Source organism: Dromiciops gliroides, chromosome 2, assembly GCF_019393635.1.
Source record: "Dromiciops gliroides isolate mDroGli1 chromosome 2, mDroGli1.pri, whole genome shotgun sequence".
Taxonomy (NCBI): Eukaryota; Metazoa; Chordata; class Mammalia; order Microbiotheria; family Microbiotheriidae; genus Dromiciops; species Dromiciops gliroides.
Genome location: NC_057862.1, coordinates 90,927,487 through 90,950,356, shown reverse-complemented (window position 1 = coordinate 90,950,356; position 22,870 = coordinate 90,927,487). Strand labels below are relative to the sequence as shown.

Here is a 22,870-nt window from a genome sequence, read left to right as displayed (position 1 = left end):
ATTAAATGGCCATTTCTCCCCTTTAGGATTATTTTCAGCTTTACAGGTTAAATTGTGTTTGGTCATGAGCCTATATCTTTTGTTTTTTGGAATATTGTTATCCAAAGATAAACAACATAAAACAAAAAAGGAGTAAAGGACCCAAAGAGAATTTTAGAAATGTTAGGTATGATATGCCTCTGGAGATTATTGAATGAGAAAAGAGAAGAATATCCATATTTTTCAGCTGTGCATGACACCTTTGCAAACATTTACCATGTGTTTTGACATAAGAACTTCAAATGAAGAAATGCAAAAAAACCCCTGAAATATTAAACTTCTCTTTCATGGACTACAACGTAATAAAACATATTCATAAAAAGCCATTTAAGAATTAATTAAAATTAATTGGAAACTAAATAACTAAATCCAAAAAATTGATTGGTTAAAGGACAAATAGAAGCAATACATAATTCCACTAAGGATAATGATAACAATGAGGCAACATACCACAGTTTTTGGGATGTAGCCAAAGCAGTTTTTAGAGGAAAAATTTATATCTCTAAGTACTTTCATTAACAAAAGAAAGACAGTAACAAATTGGGCATAGAGTTATTAAAAGAAAACAACTACCACCACCCAGAAAACCAACAAATTTTTAAAAAAAAGTTAAAAATACCAAAATAGAAATCTCATATCAAAGAATACTGACAAGTTAAGAGCAAAAATCCCCCAAAACATTGAATTAATACACTAAGCTAGGAGCTTTTCAAAGTAAGAAAAAAAAATTACCAGTATCGAAATGGAAAAAAGTTGAATTAACACAAAATGAAGAAGAAATAAAAGAAATTATTAGATACTAACTTAATTATATGTTAGTAAAACTGAAAAGCTAAATGGAATGGATGAATATTTATAAAAAATATAAAATGTTCAGATTAACAGAAATTGAAATAGAGAACTTAACACATTCTCAGAAAAAGGAATTGAACTAGCCATAAATAGGCTCTGAGAAAAAAGAATCTGAGATTAAATTTGCAAGCAGATTCTATCAAACATTGTAAGAACAATTCCAATATCACATGATCCATTTCAAAAAGAAAAAGGAGTCCTATCAAATTCTTTTTATGATACAAATATGATATTGACATCTAAACTAGAGAATTAAAATAGAAAAAATATATAGATTAAGATCCCTAGTGAGTTTCCATAATTTATTTTTAGTATTCATTAAAAAAAAATTCATGGGGCAGTTAGGTGGCGCAATGGATAGAGCACCGGCCCTGGATTCAGGAGGACCTGAGTTCAAATCCGGCCTCAGACACTTGATACTTATTAGCTGTGTGACCCTGGGCAAGTCACATAACCCCAATTGCCTCAACAACAACAAAAAAATCCCTAAAAAGAAAATTTCTGATTGCCTCTTTCCCACTCCTTCCCTACCTATTGAGAAGGCATGAAATGTGATATCAATTATACATGAGAAATTATGCAAAACATTTCCATATTAGCCATTTTGAAACAAAAAGAAAGAAGGAAAATAGAGTGAAAAAATTACACATCAGTCTGCATTTAGACTCCTATTATTTCTTTCTCTGTGAGTATCATTTTTTCTCATAAGTCCTTCAGAATTGTCTTAGATCATTTTCTTGATCAGAATAGCTAAGTCCTTCACAGTCAATCATCATACAGTATTGCTGTTATTAATACACAACATTCTCCTGGTTCTGCTCACTTCATTTTGCATCAGTTCATATAAGTCTTCTTCAGTAGGTTTTTCTTAAACTACCCTGCTACTCATTTCTTATGGTACAATAATATTCCATCACAATTATATACCACAGCTTATTCAGCCATTCCCCAATTGATGGGCACCCATTCCCTTGGTTTCTAATTCTTCGCCATCACAAGCACAGCTGCTATAAATATTTTGTACATATAAATCCTTTTTCCTTGTTTTTTTTCTCTTTAGTTTATGTACCTAGTAGTGGTATTGTTAGGTCAATGGATTTACACAGTTTTCTTTCTTTTTTTTTTTTTTTTTTGTGAGGCAATTGGGGTTAAGTGACTTGCCCAGGGTCACACAGCTAGTAAGTGTTAGGTGTCTGAGGCCAGATTTGAACTCAGGTACTCCTGACTCCAGGGCCAGTGCTCTATCCACTGTGCCATCTAGCTGCCCCGGATTTACACAGTTTTATAGCCTTTTGGGCATATCTCCAAATTGCTCTCCCAAATTATTGGATAAGTTTACAACTCCATCAGCTGTGTATTAATGTTCCAGTTTTTCCACTCCCTCAAACTCGGGGGACTTTTCTGCTCTTGCTTTCTTGAGACACAGTGTTACAATCTATAGATTTTCCTATTAGTCTCTGCTCTACTAGAATGTTACCCTGCACATTTTGTGCAAAGTTTTGTAGGTTCTCATTGGATTTCCGAATCATTGTTAATCCTTGTGTGAACTTGACCTTTTTTTTTTTTTTTTTTTTTTTTTTTTTTGCTAGAGTAGGTATATGGAAGCTTGGCTGCCTGCCTCCAGTTCCTGCCTCCATCTTAGCAGAAAATCGTCTGACACTGGTTTTTTGTTGTTGTTGTTGTTGTTGTTGTTGTTTTGGTGAGGCAATTGGGGTTAAGTGACTTGTCCAGGGTCACACAACTAATAAGTGTCAAGTGTCTGAGGCCGGATTTGAACTCAGGTCCTCCTGAATCCAGGGCCGGTGCTCTATCCACTGTGCCACCTAGCTGCCCCTCTTTTCATCTTTTGTGTATGTATTTAAAAATTTTTTTAAAACATTTTCATTTAAAGTTTTGAGTTCCAAATTCTATCCCTCCTCCCTTCCTTTCCTATCTTCCTGAAATGATAAGCAGTCAGATTAAGTTTACATATACTGTTATGCAAAACGTTTCCATATCAGTCATATATTTGAGAAATATGCCTTTATCAGAGATACTTGTTACAAAATCTCCCCCCTCCCCCCAAGCTTTCTGCTTTCCTTATAATTTTGGTTACATTGGTTTTGTTTGTGCAAAAATTTTTTAATTTTATATAATCAAAATTATCTGTTTTATATTTTGTGATACTCTGTATCTCATACACACACACACACACACATACACACATATATGTATTTAAGCACCTACTATGTGCCAGGCACATACCTCTTTTTACAAATACTATCTCATTTGATCTACACAACCATGTGACATAGGTTGTTATCCCCTTTTTACACTTGAGGAAACTGAGGCAGACCGAGATTAAGTGACTTGCCCAGCTGGATTTGAACTCAAGTATTCCTGACTCCAGGTTTGGTGTTCTATACCTTTTTGATCTTTTGTATTGCCTTTATCTTTTGTTGATAAAGATCATATCTCCTACTTATAGTTGTGAAAAGTATATGATCTGCTTTCTTCTAGGATCATTCTTTTTTATCTGATTTAGCATTTCTAAACAAAAACAGGTAGCGTGTGTATCTAGAAATAGTCACTTGGACTATTTCTGTTTGGTATAGGATTTGAAAGGCTAGCAACTATAGCAAGGAAAAAGATGATAGCAGGGTTAACATTGATTATAAAGAGATCATTAAGTCATTATATACAGATGACATCAGAAAGCATTTTTTTAAAGGACTGCTTTTGTGTAGAGCAGGCTGGAGTATGTAGAGCAAAAAATATATCTTGCCCTTAAGAAGCTTACATAATGAAAGTCATCAAAATCCAGCTGACTCAATAATAAAAATGAAACAAACTAGCACTCACAATGTACTAGCACAAAAAACGAAACTATCCATACTGAAAATGGACTTATTATGTTCAAATGGGAACAATAGGTGCACTTTAAATATGTGCAGGATAAATAGAAATACAAATATATATATATATATATATATATATATATATATACAGTATGCACATATGTACATATATGTACACATACACAATATGTGCAAATTAGAAGATTTTTACAGTATTCAAGTTGAAATAGAATGAGGGCTCGAACTATGATGGTAGCTGTGTGAGTGGAGAGAACATCTGAGGTATGTTGCAGAGGTAGAAATAACAATATTTGGCAACTGATAATGTAAAGAATTAATTGTTATTTGAGGTTTTTATGCTTCGGCATGCACTGGCCTGGGGCTCCACAAACTGCATGGTGCTCCATCCACTGGTTGTAGCAGTTGCCATGGCACTGGCACCTCACGTCATCACCATTTGCCAACGCCTACATGGGCCTGGCAAAATTATAATGATTGGAAGCCTAGTGAGGGCAGTCATGTGACTGTCAGAGCGGCCATCTAATTGGTTGGGGTCTGTGTGGGGTTTTCTGGGATTGGGGAGAATAGGAAAAGTAGAGTAAGGGAACTCACATTTTTCCATACTGGTGGACGAACAAAATAATTTTTTAAATAAAAGCTCTATTTGCAATAATTATAAACTATTAAATATCTGGGGATTCATTTACTTAGGTATTTATGTGATTTTTAAAAAATAGATTAAACTGCTAGAATGAACATGAATAATTAGAATGACATTCAGTGGCTACAATCTGTACAGTTGAAAATAGTACAGATATTAATGACATTATGGATTTAGTGAAATTGAAAAATATTTATTGGTGAAATTAGTTTGTTACTTTTTTTTTAGTTTTATTATTGTCAAATTTCAAAATCTGTGTCCCATTTGGATTATAAAAGGTACCGTTATTTCATTTTTGTGTTTGCAAATCATCTGTATAGCATAAGGGTTATGTGTTGTTTGAAAATTTGAAAGTATCCACCTGTGAACATTATTGTACTCTGTATGTGTATATGCACATAAACACACACATATATGCATACATGGAGGCATAAGTATTAAACCATTGGAGTTGGATCAATTTTCCTTAAATTGGTATGTAATCTCTATATAGCATTAAATGTTTTTAATTTTAGCCTTTAAGCAAAATGCAAAAGCATCAACATTCATCTCTTGTTTTCCTCTAACTCTTGGTTTAAACATTCATCATAAGTAATGGATTTTATTTTTAATCATTCAGCTCTGTAAGAAGCATCATTTTGGAATTAACAAGCCAGAGAAGATTACACAATCTCCTGATGACTCAAAGTTTCTACTTAAGACCCTTACACATATTAAATCAAACGTATCTGTTCCCAATAAAAAGAAGGTAAGGAGTTTCTTTGATTTGTTTAGGTTTTGAAAGTAGTTTTGATTTGATTTAAATTATCAGATAATTTAATCCCATAGTCAACTTGTGTTCAGTAATAGATTTGCTCCAGTTTAAACATTTTTATAGTTCTTTCCTACAAGTAGAATAGGTACTTGGCCTATGATGGGGGGGGGGGGGGAGCCGGCAATGAGGGTTAAATGACTTGCCCAGGGTCACATAGCTAGTAAGTGTCAGGTGTCTGAGGCTGGATTTGAACTCAGGTCCTCCTGAATCTCCAGGGCTGGTGTTTTATCCACTGCACCACCTAGCTGCCCCTACATGTTTGTTTTTAATGACTGATTTCAGAACTGCTGATGATATCATGGACAATCACCTGTCTAGCTCTTTCTGTTCCTGGACTCCCTGCACATCACAATTGGGAGTTGCCAGGCCAAGATGCCTAGGCTGCCCCTAGACCTATGATTTTATTGGGAACTTCCACATGAGGAAATTTTCTTCTTCCAATGCAGACTGACATTTTTCTGCAACATGTATAGACTGGGAGAATTGAGGTTACATGATTTGTCTATGGTCACCATGGAAGTTATTGAATTGAACTTGAATCTTTTTGCTTCCAAGATCACCTCTTATCTCCCATGCCAGGCTACCTGGTTTATTTGTTTTTGTTTTTGTTTTTAACTATAAATGCTAGTTTTAATTCTGCTTCTTTTTATTTTATAGGTGAAGGAGAGCAAAGAAAAGGAGAAGTTAGAAAGGAGATTACTGGAAGAGTTGTTAAAAATGTTTGTGGATTCAGAATCCTTTTATTATAGCTTGACTTATGACTTGACCAACTCAGTGCAAAGGCAGAGTGTTTGTGAAAACAAAAACTTACCACTCTGGAAAAACGTAAGTACTCATTCCTGATTGTAACAACAATAATAGTAATAATTGCATAGTGTATAGTGTATGAGTGCTTGAAGGTTTACAAAATTTTCCATACAGTATCTCAGTGGATCCTAACAACTGCACTGTGAGCTATGTACCACAAATAACAGTATACTCATTTTCACATTCACATAGCTAGTCATGAACAGAACTGGGATTTGAAACCAGACCTTTCCTGATTCTACATCTAGAGCTCTTTCCATTATATGAGGAATATATTTTAAAATTGTATCCGCTATTCTGAACAGTTTCACAAAACTGTTTTATCTTTGTATCAGAAAATGAGGATAAGTGTTCCCTGAACCTTTTTTCTTTGTGCTTTTTTCCAGGTGGATGAGAGATTTTTTTGGAATAGATACATGATAAAAGATCTAATTGAGATTGGTGTGAGTAATTATTTCCTACAAAAAGCTCTGTTATTCTCAGAATTAATGTGGAAATATTTTGGGGGGGTTTCCTCTTTGTACTGTCATTATAACTTGAAGTACTCTGGGATACTATTAAAAAACTTAATTATGAAACAGCAAGTTTTTTACTATAACATACCTGTAAGAGTCCTCATGGCGTGGAGCCAGAGGAGCCAGTGTATTATGAATATTTGATAGCTTGTGTGGGATGAAAGATCATATAGTTGTTGGAAAAGTATTTCTTGTTTGTGTAAAGTGGGAATGCTGAGCCTAGTTTTTCTTTTGTGATGGAAAACCTGTAGTGAGATCATGTGCTCTTTTAAAAAGGTCCCTTCTAGAGCAGTGCTTCTGTTCTTTTCCTCATGTTCTAATTCCTTAAAAAAAAGGCCTTGAAACCGTAGGACAATGATGAACTTCTAAGAAAGTAAAAAGCTTTTTACCATTGTGCAGACTTAGTTTTTGTTTGTTTAAATCATCATTATGAAATCAGACTCCAATTGAGGAAAGTAAATGATATATTATAAGTTATATAGAATAAAAGATGCAATTGATTTCCTAGAATAATCATAAATCCCAGATAATCTTTTCTTGATATGTTTTTTAAGATTTCATGTAAGTTTTCTCAAACCAAATTAAGTTGATCAAAAACTTAAACCACTGCTTTGGGAAAATCCAGTAAATTTCAGAGTCTTTCCTTTGGACACATGAAATATCTGTCAATATATAGCCAATTTTCCTATCCCTTTGACATCCATAGTCACAATCATAATCATTAACATCACGGCCAACATGGCACCTTATTATCTCATTCTCACAACAACCCTGAGAAGTAAATGCTATTATTATTCCCTTTTATAGCTGAGAAAACAGTCTGAATGTGGGTCACTCAACTGGTGTCTTGAGGCAGGATATGAACCCAGGTCTTCTTGACTCCAATTTTAATGTTCTCTCTACTATGCCATTCTGCCTCCCCAGTATTTATGGTACTTACAGATCAGGATCATTAATGTCTATTCTTATCAAAGAAAGAATCAATCTCATATTCATTAAGGTCAAAATTATATAAATACATTACAGTTTTATCAGTAAGAATAAGGAGGTAGGGTGAAAAGTTTAGAATTTTAATTTTCTTAAATATAAGTCATTTAACCAAAACATTATCCATCCATGTTGGTTAATTGAGATTTTACTGTATTTAAACAATGGGGGTAAGGTTATTTTATTTTAATGAAATATGACATCTTAATGAGTGATGTCATATTTGAGTAAAAAATGATATGAAATTAATGCTCAAATGTTTTAGGAATAAAAAATTTGGAAACATTTAATTGGTTTCAGAAATAATTATTAAATATTATGAACAAGTCAGTAATGGAACTCTTACTATTTGTGTCTTTTTTTGGGGGGGGGGTGAGGCAATTGGGGTTAAGTGATTTGCCCAGGGTCACACAGCTAGTAAGTGTCAAGTGTCTGAGGCCAGATTTGAACTCAGGTCCTCCTGAATCCAGGGCTGGTGCTCTGTCCATTATGCCACCTAGCTGCTGCCCCTTTACTATATGTGTCTTAAACTTTATAGTCTTTTTTCCCCCCGAAAGATAGTTTCATCACACTTTTATGCTGTTCCCTATGGGCTAGCAATGTATTTTAATTTTTTTTAATGTTGTCTTTTTTAAAAAATCAAATTCTCCCACATTCTCCAGTGCTGCCTGCCCAATTTTCAAGCATATTTTTTTCTTTCTTTCTACCTTTCCATTCTTTTTAGACCTTCCCCCCCAGTACTTTGATCCAATGACACTGTCCTTTTTGCACATGACACTCCATCTCCTGATTCTGGGCATCTTCACTGGATGTCCCCCAGGCCTGGAATTTTCTCCTTTTTCATTTCTCCCTCCTGACTCCCTTGTTTTCTTTTAAATCTCAGCTAAAGTTCCACCTTCTACAAGTCCTTTCTCAGTCCTCCTTAATTTTTTTTTTTTGTTTGTTTGTTTTATTTTGTTTTGCAGGGCAATTGGGGTTAAGTGACTTGCCCAGGGTCACACAGCTAGTAAGTGTTAAGTGTCTGAGGCCGGATTTGAACTCAGGTACTCCTGAATCCAGGGCCGGTGCTTTATCCACTGTGCCACCTAGCTGCTGCCCCAGTCCTCCTTAATCTTAATGCCTTCTCTGACATTATCTCCAATTTATCCTCTATATATCTTGTTTATATATATATAGTTATTATACTGCACCATTAGAATGTGAGCTTCTTGAGAGGAGGCACTGTTTTTACCTTTCTTTGTATCCCCAGTGTTTAGCTTAGTTGTCTGGCACATGAAAGCTTCTTGACTGACAACCTTCCCTCTCCCTGGAAAAGAAAAAGAAAACCATGTAACAAATATGGATAGTCAAACAAAACAAATTGCTATATTGCCTGTATATAAAAATGTGCGTCTTTTTTTTTTTTTATGGTCCACTCCTGTGTCAGGAAGTGAGTAGCGTTCTTATCATCAGTCCCAGAATCATATTTTATCATTATGTTTGTTGTTGATCAGAGTTCTTAAGTATTTTAAAATTGTTTATTTTTACAATGTCGTTATAAATTGTTTTTCTGATTCAAATTGCTCACTTCGTTCTGCAACAGTTAATTCATTTTGGTCTTTGTAGGTTTCTCTGAAACCTTCCCCTTCATCATTTCTTACAGCACAGTTTTATTCTGCTACATTTATCATTTATTCAGCTGTTTCCCAGTTGATGAGCCCTGCCTTAGTTTCTAGTTCTTGAACATCACCAAAAAAAAGTAGGTATAAGTATTTTTGTATACATAGGACATTCTGCTCTTCCTTTAGTCTCCTTGGGGTATCTTCTGGCTGATGGTCAAAGGTTAAGCCCAGTTCTAGTCCGACTTCATTTATTTATTTTGACTATCAGGCTCTGTAAGTATATCTACCTAATTTATCTTTTACAAGGTATGAATTATACTAGTCACTCCTTGTTAATGTGTACTGGATTTGAATATAGTATAGGTCAAATCATATTACCTTCCTCAACAACATGGGACCAACACTCAGGATGCAGTTATGAAGAGGTTCTAGTGTATTTTGTTAAGTAGGATAGGGACTAGACTTGTGGATTTATTAGATTAAGGAACTCCCAGATGTGGAAATCCCTTCTACCCAGGTAGGTTGGCACATTCTCTGCAAGGTGTAGTCTTATGCTTAGGGCACCAGAAGGTTAAGTGAGTTGCCAGCAGTTACATGGAAAAACAGTGCGGGTAAGAGGCAGGGTTTGAGCCAAGGCTTCTGACTGATAGAATGTAGTTAACCAGAACTGCCTATGATAAAAAGTTGGCAAGCTATTTTTGTGTTTCTATTTGAATTGTTTTTGAATCAAGTGTTAAAGCTGGTAAGATTGTTGGTTTTGTTTCCTGTAAAAGGTTTGTTTCAGTGGCCAGACCAAGAAGAGACAAATACTGGTGGCAGTGATAAGAACAGTGATTGTAGATAACTTTAAATGACTTGTTCGTGGTACTCTCCCCTAGCCCGCTTAATGAGGTTCTTCCTGCTATTCTTTTTTTTTTTTTTTTTGGCTTTTTGCAGGGCAATGAGGGTTAACTGACTTGCCCAGGGTCACACAGCTAGTAAGTGTCAAGTGTCTGAGGCTGGATTTGAACTCAGGTCCTCCTGAATCCAGGGCTGGTGCTTTATCCACTGCACCACCTAGCTGCCCATGCCGCCCCCGCGCCCCCCCCATTTTTTATAAGCTGCAAAGTGGCACAGACTAGTTTGTTAGATTATGTTTAATATGAGCTTAGTGGTAGCAAGGTAACATCACACCTGGCATTATGATTATGTTACAGGGAAGTGTAGAGCAGGGGTTAGTGTCAAGGACAGTAGACTTCAGAACAAGTCTCTAGAGGTCATTCAAAAACTTTGTTGTTATTAACAACTAGCATTTATATAGTACTTTAAGGTTTGCAAAGCACTTTAAAATATCTCATTTAATTCTCACAAGTAGGAGGTGTAGGACCTTTATTTTCCCTGTTTTATAGATGAGGAAATCGAGGCAGACAGGTTAGGTGACTCACCCAGGATATCATGCACAGTTGTCTGAAGCAGGATTTGAATTCTGGTCTTTTTGACTCCAAATCTGGTACTCCAAGCAAGTCTGGTATACCTGGCTGCCCTTTTTTGTGTACCTATTCCATTCAGTTACTAAATCTGAATGTTTTGTATTCGACATCCACTAAGGAGAAATTTCTAATTAATTCTCCTAATTATAGTGACACTTTGGCGCACTTGTCATTGAATTCAGTACTTGATGCACTTTGAAGAGGAAAAATTGTTTCAGCACTGTCACACTTGCTAAAACCTGTATGAGTCAAGACACCACCCCGGTCTCTCTGGATGAAACAAACACCAAAGCATTAGTCTCGCAGAACTTGGCATATTTCACTGTGTACTTTCTTGCTTTTTTTTATTTTCCCAGAATGAGGAAAATTCATGATCACAACACCAATTCCCAGGAATATAATTATCCTCTACTTTCCCCCTTGGTCTTGGATTTGCTCCTGAACAGACCCTTTTTCCTTTTTTAAATTTTTTATTATTTTGCACGGGGCAGTGAGGGTTAAGTGACTTGCCCAGGGTCACACAGCTAGTAAGTGTCAAGTGTCTGAGGCCAGATTTGAACTCACATCCTCCTGAATCCAGGGCCAGTGCTTTATCCATTGCACCACCTAGCTGCCCCCGACCCTTTTTACTTTAGATGTTCATTGAATCACTATGGGAAAATCAAATTTACTCTATGCTATTGGAGACAAGGACTTCTCTCTGAGTCATCAAATTCCATGCTTAAAAACTCTCTTGGGGCGGCTAGGTGGCGCAGTGGATAAAGCACCGGCCCTGGATTCAGGAGTTCCTGAGTTCAAATCCGGCCTCAGACACTTGACACTTACTAGCTGTGTGACCCTGGGCAAGTCACTTAACCCCATTGCCCTGTAAAAAAATAAAAATAAAAAAAAAAAGTAAAAAAAAAAAACCTCTCTTGTCCATCTCTAGAGTACATTCGTGTGGCTCTTCTGTTGCTGGAGGAGTGTGGGATTTCTGTTAGTGTCTTTCATTGTGCGAGTGGTAACAAACTATTCGATTGAAAGTGGAACCCAATTAGGCTCCTACAGAGCTGATCCCAGAGGCAATGGGCCCCCAAAGCCCAAACGAGAACCAAGCTGGTGAGCTGGCGTCAGGAGCAGAGGGGGTGGGGGTCTGCCAGCCTGCCCCACAGCCCTGATGCCCCGTGTGGAAGTTAGGGGGTTGGCGTGGGGAAGGGTCAGAAAACAAGTGGTCTAGCCAGGTTCTGAGAACAAACAGTAGCCCACAGACACAGCCTAGGCCATCCAGAAAACTTTCTGAAACCTTCCTTCTTCTCTTTGCAGCTGCTGCCCCCCTCCCCCAGCCCTCAAGAAGACTTCTTTGCTTCTTTCTCTTTTTTTTTTTTTTTAAAGTGAGGCAATTGGGGTTAAGTGACTTGCCCAGAGTCACACAGCTAGTAAGTGTTTAGTGTCTGAGGCCGGATTTGAACTCAGGTACTCCCGACTCCAGGGCCGGTGCTTTATCCACTGTGCCATCTAGCTGCCCCATTTGCTTCTCTTTTGAGCTCTGCCTCAGCCCTCCCAAGAAAGGGAGCAGCAAGCTGGGCTGTTGAGGGGTTACTTCATGCTGTTGCCCTGGAAAATAGGTGCTGGGAGCTTGTTAATCTGACAGCACAGCAGCAGCCTCTCCTCTATACACAACCCTACCCCAGGTCCCTGAAGGAAATGGATGTCTGTACTTAAATCTTTTGTGTATTTAAAAAAAAAAATTATGGAAATAGCACAGTTTTGCAGAGTTGGCTCAAAATTTTACTGAAGCTCTAGGAAATGTTAAAATTTTAAAAACACACAGTAATCGGTTATTAGGAAGACGAGAAAATGTTATCTTTCACTGGAGCATTGTCATAATCTACACACACACACACACACACACACACAAAAAGAAAAAACCCAGCCTCTACCACAGTTGAGTCATTTAACCTTTCAGTGACCTAGACAACTCTCTAAGACTGTAAGTTGTAGAACAAGTGCTGATTGGAATTGATCAAGGGAGTTTCCCTTCTAGGGGGAAGATTTTTAAAAAAATGGGGGGGTGGCAGGGCAATGGGGGTTAAGTGACTTGCCCAGGGTCACACAGCTAGTAAATGTCAAGTGTCTGAGGCCGGATTTGAACTCAGGTCCTCCTGAATCCAGGGCTGGTGCTTTATCCACTGTGCCACCGAGCTGCCCCAGATTTTTAAAAAAAATTAAATATTATGTCCAACTTTTTTCCCTTTCCCCCAAACAAAAAAGCCTCATGATTGAAGAATGGAATTTTTCTTAATCCAGCTGTAGCCTTTGACACTCTTGACTACCCTCCTCTTTCTGGATGCTTTATTCTTTGTAGCCTCTGTGAAGCTGGCAGCTCCTGATTCTTTTCTAACCTGATGACTGTTCCTTTTCACTTCCCCTTGCAGGGTCATCATACATGTCCCACCTCCTGATCCTTAAGTGTCTCAGGTCTTCTTTTTACACTTATCTCCTGGTTGGTTTCAGTGATCTCTATTTCAGATGACTCCCAAATCTTTATATCCAAACCTAACCTTTCTGCATTGCCAGCTGCCTGTCTGATATTTCTACTGGGATATCCCATCAGCCTCTCAAACGTGTACCACATGGATGTCAGACTTACTTCTCTGAAGGGGTTGGCTATTCCCTTGACTTTTCCCTTTCTCTGGTCTCCTGTAGCCAATCACTCATCAGCTTTGCTACTTGTCCCTATCCCATCTCTTATGTCTAGTCCTTTCTCTCTACTCATGTGGCTCCCACCACATTTCAGACCCAAACCACCTATTGTCTGGACTGTTAGTCTCCTTAACTTTAGCTTTTTCCATTTGTTCCAGTCTCAACACAGTTGCCAAAACAGTCTTCCTAAAACATAGGTCTGACCATGACATTCCCTTACTGAGAAATCTTCTGTGATTCCTTATTGCCTAGAAATACCAACTCCTCAGCTTAGAGTTTAACATCTTGCACAATATGGTTCTAGGTGTACCTTCTAGAAATATTTGATGTTCAATTCCATCTTTTCTGGTTTCTTGTCAAAATAGCCTCCTTCATATTCTCTAAATTGGATATTTCCTCTCTTGCTATTATTTTGTCTTTACTTGGAATGTACTCCTTCCTCACTGCCACCTCTCAGAATTGTTAGCTTCCTTAAAAACAAACAAAAACCATTTTTATTTAAAGTTTTGGGTTCCAAATTCTATACCTCTTTCCCTCCCTCCTCAACCCCCTCCCTGAGGCAGCAAGCAATCATATAGGTTATACATGTGCAACCTTGTAAAACATTACCATATTAGTCCTTTTTAAAAGAAGACAAGAAAAAAGGGAAGAAAGTGAAAAATAGCATGCTTCATTCTGCATTCAATCAATATCAGTCCTTTCTTTGGAGGTGGATATTGCTAGCTTCCTTTAAGGTTTAGCTCATGTGTTTCTGTAGAAAGCTTTTCTGGAGTCTCCTCATTGGTTAGTAATCTTTTCCTCAAGTCATCTTGTTTTTACTTATCTGTTTGCATATTGTTTTTCCCAGTAGAATATAAGCTCCTTGATTGTTTTCCATTTTTGTTTTGGTGTACCCAGTACCTAGCATATGTAGAGAAGGTGCTAAATAGATGCATATTGAATTGAAATGTGAGGCTTCTGCTGAACAACTCTACTAGAATCAAATAAAACAATACAACTGGATGCAGTTTTGATTTCAGTACAGCTTGATTTGTGTAGGATAGAAATAGAATACTATTCATATTTTTTACAGACTTCTGAAGTGGATTTTTGGATTATCCCAGTCATCCAAGGTTTTGTGCAGATTGAAGAACTTGTGGTCAACTATAATGAATCATCCGATGATGAGAAAAGCAGCCCAGATACTCCTCCAGAGTCCTCTTGTGTAGATGATATTTATCCCCGATTTCTTGTGGCTCTCATTTCACGCCGAAGCAGGCATAGAGCTGGTAAGCACAGTCTCCTGAATTACTAGAAATATCAAGGTGATCATAAAATATTAAAAGAGTAAAGGACAAGATTAGAATGGTGCCTGGAAGATCTTCAGTGTACCGGTCTCCTGATGTATCAAGGCTGAAAATATCCCTTTGCTTAAAAACACTGCCGAACTTTGCTGTGTTAAAGAAATGGTCTAATTTGAGAGGATGCTTAGACATGGTTAGGAGTTCCAAACATTTGACTGAAACTAAGGAGGAATAAATATGGTTTGGTGAAAGGGGATTATTAAGAGAAAAAAGGAAGGAGGGAAGATATATTTTTAGAAAAGTTTTATAATAAGAAGTTAAAAGATGTGACCAAAGGCTTTATCATTTGCAGATAAGCAAACTACAGGAAAGCAAATTGGTATGTATTTGCAAAACAAATGTTAGGGCTTCTAAACAGTCAGTTATGCTTTGATCATAGTAGAACCTCAACATGTTTGCTTGCCTAAGTGCTACTGTTTGTAAGGTACTGTGCTAGGTGTTTGGGATATAAAGCTAGCAAAACAGTCCTTACATCCTTATAATCATATACACACAGGTATACAAGTAAAATGTGGTAACTGCAAAGAAAATGAAATAAGAAATTTAAGGAGGAACCTAATACCCTCTACTGTTAAATTCATTTATCTTTCAGATATATTTTTGGGTAATCTGATTGTAATTCTAGAAAAGGAGCCCTATGATGGTGTCTAAACTGTCATTGAAACCATAGTGAGAGGGAGATGGTACATTAGAGCAGGCCTTAAACTTCGACCTGGGACCCCTTTTCTCCCGAGAAAATATGACCTTTTACTGTTGCCCGACATTGTTACAGGATACCATCTGGGATCATGACCCACGGTTTAAGAAGCTTTGCATTACAGTAGGAGTTCTTAAACTGAGTTGCCTGGGTCTGTGGTCATTTTCAGGGTTTACATTGAGAAGGGGCTTCCCCAGGCCAACACAGTGATCTGTGACACACAAAAAGGCCAAAAACCCCTGGGTTAGATGAATGTTTGGATTAAGCTGAATAACAGCCATGTAATTAATTGTTTAGAATATTAATTTTCTCCTTTTTATTTTATCATTTCACAGGGATGCGATACAAACGAAGAGGAGTTGATAAAAATGGAAATGTTGCGAACTATGTAGAGACTGAGCAGTTAATTCATGTTCATAATCACACACTGTCATTTATTCAAACACGAGGTTCTGTTCCTGTTTTTTGGAGCCAGGTTGGATATCGGTACAATCCACGACCACGGCTGGACAAAAGTAAGTGGGCCGCTTATCTATGTGGTCTGTCAACAATATTATTAGAAAGTATATTTTTTAAAAAGTTGAGAGTTTTTTATTTGATCTTTCAAATGACTCAATTAAACAAGAAAATTATTACATTATGTAGGGAGGCAATGTGGTGTGTTCTATGTCAAAAGGATAATCACAGATTTTGAACGTGTTAAATCTTTTAACATTAGTCATGTTGTGAAAGAAGACTCAAAGTAAAAGGGAAAAACCATGAGAAGAAAAAAGAAAAAAACAACAAAAAAATCAAAATCGTATGCTTCTATCTGCATTCAGACTCCAAAGTTCTTTTTCTGTATGTGGAGAGCATTTTCCATCATGAGTGCTTTGGAATTGTCTTGGATCATTGCACTGCTGAGAGGAGCTAAATCTATCACAGTTGATCATTGTACAGTTGTACAGCTGTTACTGTACACAATGTTCTCCTGATTCTGCTCACTTCACTCAGCATCAGTTCATGTCTTTCCAGATTTTTCTGAAATCCGACTACTCGTCATTTCTTACAGCACAATAGTATTCCATTACATTTCATATACCACAACTTGTTCAGCCATTGCCCAGTGGATGGGCATCCCCTCAATTTCCAGTTCTTTGGCACCACAAAAAGAGCTATAAATATTTTTGTACATGTGGGTCCTTTTCCCTCTGTGATCTCTTTGAGATACAGACTTCATCTATTCTTCATCTACTTTGATTTTTAAAGTTATATTTTATAAGATCTTCCTAAAGTGTTAGTGCTGTACAATGGAAAGAAGATTGGATTTGGAGTCAGACTAATATGGTTAAAATCGTAGTTTTTAGCTTGTTATCTGTGCAATTATAGTAAAGGCACTTGATGTCCTGAGGCCTCAGTTTCCCTATTTGAAAATGAAGAGATTGGACTAGGGAGCCAGGTGTCACAGTGGATAGAACATTGTCCCTTGAGTCAGGACATGGACTTGAGTTCAAATCGAGCCTCAGACACTTTGTAACCCTAGGCAAATCAAAACTTCTGTCTGCCTCAGCTTTTTCATCTGTAATATGAGAATAATAAGTGCACCTATTTCTTGGGGCAGTTGTGAAGATACGAGACAATATATATATTTTTAAAGCATATTGAAAACATCATAATGCTATATAAATGCTAGTTCCACTTTCCTGTGAAGGGGAGAGGTAAGGCCTGATCTTCCTTCTGACTGTGCCTTCTGTCTCCTGAAGGAAGGCTTCCATCTCCCCTTGTTAGAAGACTTTCACTACCAAGAAGAGTGGTAGGGCACAGCATTCCATCCAACCATGTTTTCCATCCTCTACTATGTATGTCCCCTGAGGGAAGGTGGTCTGGGTTCAGGACTTCTGTCACCCCCTGCCCCGAAGACTTCATCTCCTGTTGAGTCTGTCTGATCTTTGAGCCACTGTATGGCCACAGAACTTCCATTTTCTGCTGTGCCTATCCCCCTAGGGCAGAAGAAGATGAAGGTCAGCTAGGAGCAGGAGTTACATCTCCTGCTGTGCAGTTTCATTTTCTGTCTTCTCCTGTGTGCTTCCTATGTAATCTTCCTACCATCAAAGGGAAGAGGAAAGGACAAATAAGAGCCCTCTGACTATAGTCTTCCATCTCATTATGTACGTTTCTCATGCCTGATCTCCAGCCTCTTTTGGGAAGAGGGTTGTTACCTTCCACTCAATGAATAAAATACCCAGACCTGGTCATACCCTACACATGCCAGTAATTCTGAACCCTTCTAAATTGTCATCCAAAATTCCATTCCACAAACACACACACCTCTCAATTCCTGATCTCCATCCCTTTAACCCTCCTGTTTCCAAATCCCAACCAGATGTTAAACCATTGCTTCCACTTGGCCCATCAAAAGGCTTGTTCCATGGGCAATAGCCTTCATCTTAAATCTTTTCCTCTCCCACTCTTCCCATTTTCTAGCAATCATCATGATCTAGTTTCCACCTGATGAAAGTCTCCTTTGCCACCTTTTTGAGTACTGATTGCACTTTCAGTCATACTCACTGGTGGAAGGAGGTGAGTTGGAATACTCCCCCATTTCCTCTTCCAGGTTCTCCCCCTATCTCCATCTCTTAGTATCTTCTCCTTCCTTAAGGTCCATACCTTCCACACACTCTACCCAGTCAAGATCCTAGTCACTATTGTCTTTAAGCCTCGAAGACTTTCTCCTTCCTTCCTTTCTCTCTCTCTGTCTCTCTCTCTTTTTAGGTGCTTCAAACATTTATTTTATTATTTTCCAGTTACATGTAAGGATAGTTTTCAACATTCATTTTCATAAGATTTAGAGTTCCAAATTTTTTTCCTTCCCTTTCCTCCCCCCTCCACAAGATCGCAACCAGGTTATATATGTACAATCCACAAGTGCTTTTTTTTATCAATTCTTTCTATGGGGTAGCATAGTAAGCTTCCTCATTAGTTCCTTGGGATTGTCTTGGATCATTGCATTGCTGAGAGTAGGAAGTCATTCACAAATTGCTCATTGAACAGTACTGCTGTCACTATGCACAATGTCCTCTCAGCTCTGCTCACTTCGCTATACATCAGTTCATGAGTCTTTCTAGGTGTTTCTGGGATCATCCTGTTTGTCATTTCCTATAGCACAAGACCATTCTACCACAATCATATAGCACAGCTTCTTCCATCATGCCTCAATTGATGGACATTCCCTTGATCCTCAATTCTTAGCCACCACAAAGAGTTGCTATAAATATTTTTTGTACAATTTTTCTCCTTTTCTCTTTTTCATGATTACATTTGTTAACTATTTCCCTTCCATCCTATTCCCTTCTCCATGGTATTTATTTTCCAAAATATATGTAAAAAAAAAATTTTAACATCAGTTTTTTAAAACTTTGTGTTCCAACTTCTCTTCCTCCCTCCATTCCCACCCCCCACCCACAAGAACTCAAGCAATTCAAAATAAGTTATACATGATATTTATTCTATTATCCATCTTCTTTCATCCTATCCCTCTTCAAAAAGAATTGCTTCTGTCTTTCCCCTCCCCCAATCTGCCCTTCCTTCTTTTGCCCCTCTCTCTTTATCCCCTTCCCCATCTATTTTCCTGCAGGGTTAGAGAGATTACTCTACCCAATTGAGTGTGTACATTATTCCCTCCTTGAGCCAATTCTAATGATTTTGAGGTCTTTGAGCCAATTTTGATGAGTGTTAGGGTCATTTACTGCTCAGATTAAATAGATTACTCCACCCAGTTGGGTGTGTGTGTTGGTCCCTCCTTGAGGCAGCTCTGATGAGTTTAAGGTCTTTGAGCCTTTTCTGATGAGTGTAAAATTCATTTACTGCCCTGCTCCTCTCCCATCTCATCCCCCACTCCATAAGCCTTTTCCTGTTTCTTTCATGTAGGATTTCACCTCTGCTCTTCCCCCTCCCCCAGTGCATTCCCCTCACTCCTCAATTTAACCCTAAAGATGTCATCATGGGGCAGCTAGGTGACACAGTGGACAAAGCATCCACCCTGGACCCAGAGGGATCCCAGCCCAAACCCATCCTCAGACACAAGACAGTCACCTACTGCAGAACCCCAGGTATGTCCCCCAGCTCCAATTTTTTATGGTTCTCTACGGTCTTGTATTTGAAAGTCAAATTTGCCATTCAGTTCAGGTCTTTTCATCATGGATACCTGAAATTCCTCTTTTTCATTAAAGTCCCATTTTTTCCTCTGAAAGATTATGATGAGTTTTGCTGGGTAGGTGATTCTTGGTTATAATTCCAATTCCTTTGCCCTCTGGAATATCATATTCCATGTCCTCTGGTCCTTTAATGTAGAACCTGCTAGATCTTGTGCCATCCTGACTGGGGCTCCACTTGACTTGAATTCTTTCTTTTTTGGTAGCTTGCAATATTTTCTCCTTGACCTGAGAGCTCTGGAATTTGGCTATAATATTCCTAGGAGTTTTCCTTTTGGGATCTCTTTCAGGAGGTGATCACTGGATTCTTTCAATCTCTATTTTACCTTCTGCCTCTAGAATTTCAGGGCAGTTTTCCTGAGAATATCTTAGAAGATGATGTCTAAGCCCTTTCCTCGATCATGGTTTTCAGGTAGACCAATAATTTTCAAATTATCTCTCCTGGACCTATTTTTCAGGTCAGCAGTTTTTCCCAGAAGATATTTCACATTGCCCTCTATTTTTTTATTCATTTGGATTTGTTTTATTGTGTCTTGGTTTCTCATAAAGTCGCTGGCTTCCATTTGTTCAATCCTAATTCTTAGGCAATTATTTTCATCGGAGAGCTTTTCCATTTGGTTTTTCAAGCTGTTGACTTTTTTCTCACGTCTTTCCTGAATCACCCTCATTTCTCTTTCCATGTTTTCCTCTACCTCTCTAACTTTATCTTCAAAGTCCTTTTTGAGCAGTTCTATGGCCTGAGACCAATTCATATTTTTCTTGGAAGCTTTAGATATAGGGGCCCTGATGTTGGCATCTTCCTCTGAGGGTGCACCTTGGTCTTCCTTGTCACTAAAGAAACTTTTTATAGTCCTCACCCTTTCTCTGTCTGCTCATCTTGCCTTTTATCTCCTTAAAGTGGGGCACTGTTTCCAGGCTGCAGTATCTCATGCTTAAGAAGTCCCAGGTGGTGTGATTTAAGGAGGATTAGGTTCTCACTCGCCTGGCCTGTTCCCTGGTCCGTAAATGACCCCAGACCAACTTGCTAATCAACCAGCTTTGTGTATTGTGGTTGTCAGCTCCGACAAGCCTGTGCCCTTCCCCCATCTGGGCCACTGCTACTCAAGCCTACCTCCTGGTTCTCAGCAGGGGTAAAAAATCCAAGTTCTGCCTCAGCACCAGCATAGACCCCTGTAGTCTCCCCCCTGCCCAGGGCTCAGCCCTCTCATCAGACTGTGAGCTTAGTTCCAGATGACACTGGTGCTTCAGCTGATTCAGAGGCTCTGGGGGTCTCCTTCTCTGGTGAGACCTTCCTGGGACTAGATCTGTGTCAGGGTGACTGTGGGGTTGGGCTCGACTCCTGTCTCAGCACAGCAGCTCCCTCCTTTTGACCTTCCAAGCTGTCCTTGGTTAGAAGATGATTTTAGCACATTCTTCTGTGGGTTTTACTGCTCCAGGCATGGAGCATTTTTTTGGATGTTTTTTGGAGAGATTGTGTCATGACTTCAATTGCTCACTCCTTAATAAGCTCAGCACTTGGTACACAAATTTCTCTTCTCAGCTCCTATTGTACTAAGGGACTTTGATATGCCTATTGACATTCTTTCAAACACTAAAAGTTTGGTCTCTCACCTTACTAACTTCTGAAGACCCTACTCCTCTACCCTACCCCAGCCACATACACATACTCATACCTTTGTTCTGGCTTCCACTCTCCAGTGCACTTCCTCCATATTTAAAAACTCTGTAATCCCTTTATCTGATAATATTCTACAGGCTTTCCACTTCTCCCTCTGCCTTCCCATAGCTAACACTACTCTTAGTCTACATTGTGACCTTCAGTCCCTGAGCTCCTCAGTTCTCTCCTAGGTCATCACTACTGCCCTAGCCACTTTTTCTTGATCCCTTGATAAACCAGTTAAAATCTACACTGTCCCCTTCTCAAGTCCCTGACCCCCTTGTTATATTACCACTTGTACCTGGCCAAACATTAGCCCTGGATGACTCCTATCATCTACCTCCTTTATTACTATACATATACTGTTGAACAAAGCTGGCAAAAATCACACAAGTCCCCCCTCCCAGCTGAGAACTTTACTTCATATTATATAGAAAAGTTGAGGCCCTCTTCCCCCCTCTTCTTCATCTCACATCACTTAGATGCTTTCTGTTACTATCTCCTCCTTTACTCTTGTCTCACATGGAGAGGGGCCCTTATCAAGGCAAAACACTCTACATGCACAATTCCACAATTCTACCTCCTCCCTTATCCCTACTCTCCCTCCAAGTCTACTGCTTTCTTCTCCACCACCTACAAATATACACGTGTTGCCCCCCACCCCCATCCTCAAAAAATCCTCATTTAATCCTTCCATTTCCACTAACTATCCACCTGGGTCTCTTCTTCCCTTTGTGGCTAAACTCCAAGTAAAGGCCGTCTACAATAGGTGCCTCCACTTCCTTCTATCTCATTTTTTTCTTAACCATCTACAACCCTGCTTCTGACCTCATAATTCTGAAACTGCTCTCTCTAAAGTTACTGCTGATCCTCTAATTATCAGATCCACTGGCTTTTTCTTAGTCCTTAGCCCACTTCTGCTCCTGTACTATTTCACTTGGTGATCTCATTGGTTCCTTGCTTACAAGCCTGAAATCTGCTTTTCCAGCCCTAACCTCCCTGCTAATCTCCTATCTCACATGTACAGATACTTTCCTGACCTCTCAAAGTGAGTGTCCAATAGATATCTGAAATTCATCATGTCTAAAATTGAACACATTCTCTCTCTTTTCTTTTTTTTTTTAACACATTCTCTTTACCCCCTTAATCTATCCCACCTTCCAAACTTGTCTGTTACAGTCAGGAGCACCACTGTCTTTCTAATCCCCTAGGCTCACAATCTAGGTTTTATCCTCTACTCCTCACTTTCTTTCACCCCTCATATCCAGTCTTTGGCAGCATTTCTCGTATACCCCCTTCTCTCCTCTAACACTGCCACCACTCTGTCTCAGGTTCTCATCATCTCATGCCTGGACTATTTTCAGTAGCCTGCCCCTAGTCTCCAGTCCATTCTCTTCTTCATTCTGCTCCCAAAGTAATTTTCATAAAGCACAGGTCTGGCTATGCCATTCTTCTCCTAAATATTAGTAACTCTCTATCACCTCCAGAATTGAATACAAAAGCCTCTGCTTGGTGTTCAAAACCCTTCATAACCCAGTGTACTCCTGTCTGCTTTTCCAAGTCTTCTTACCCCTTTGATTTCCCCATATATTCTTCTGTCTAGCAACACTGACCTCCTTGTTGTCCTCATCTCTATTTCTTGGTTTCTTGGATTTCCTTCAAGTCCCTTCATGCTGATCCTTTCCCTCTGTTAATTATTTCCTATTTGTCTGATATACA

General features: G+C 38.6%; 1 protein-coding gene across 2 annotated transcripts in view; it reads left to right on the top strand.

The window, feature by feature from the left end:
• The window catches only part of INPP5F (inositol polyphosphate-5-phosphatase F), a 103,568-nt gene that overhangs the window by 56,584 nt on the left and 24,114 nt on the right, over positions 1–22,870 (top strand). For both annotated transcript variants that reach the window (XM_043983771.1, XM_043983770.1), the window contains exons 4-8: positions 5,009–5,137; positions 5,861–6,028; positions 6,397–6,453; positions 14,337–14,532; positions 15,640–15,819. In XM_043983771.1, coding sequence (XP_043839706.1) covers positions 5,009–5,137; positions 5,861–6,028; positions 6,397–6,453; positions 14,337–14,532; positions 15,640–15,819 — 730 coding nt within the window. The remainder of the gene's footprint in view (positions 1–5,008; positions 5,138–5,860; positions 6,029–6,396; positions 6,454–14,336; positions 14,533–15,639; positions 15,820–22,870) is intronic.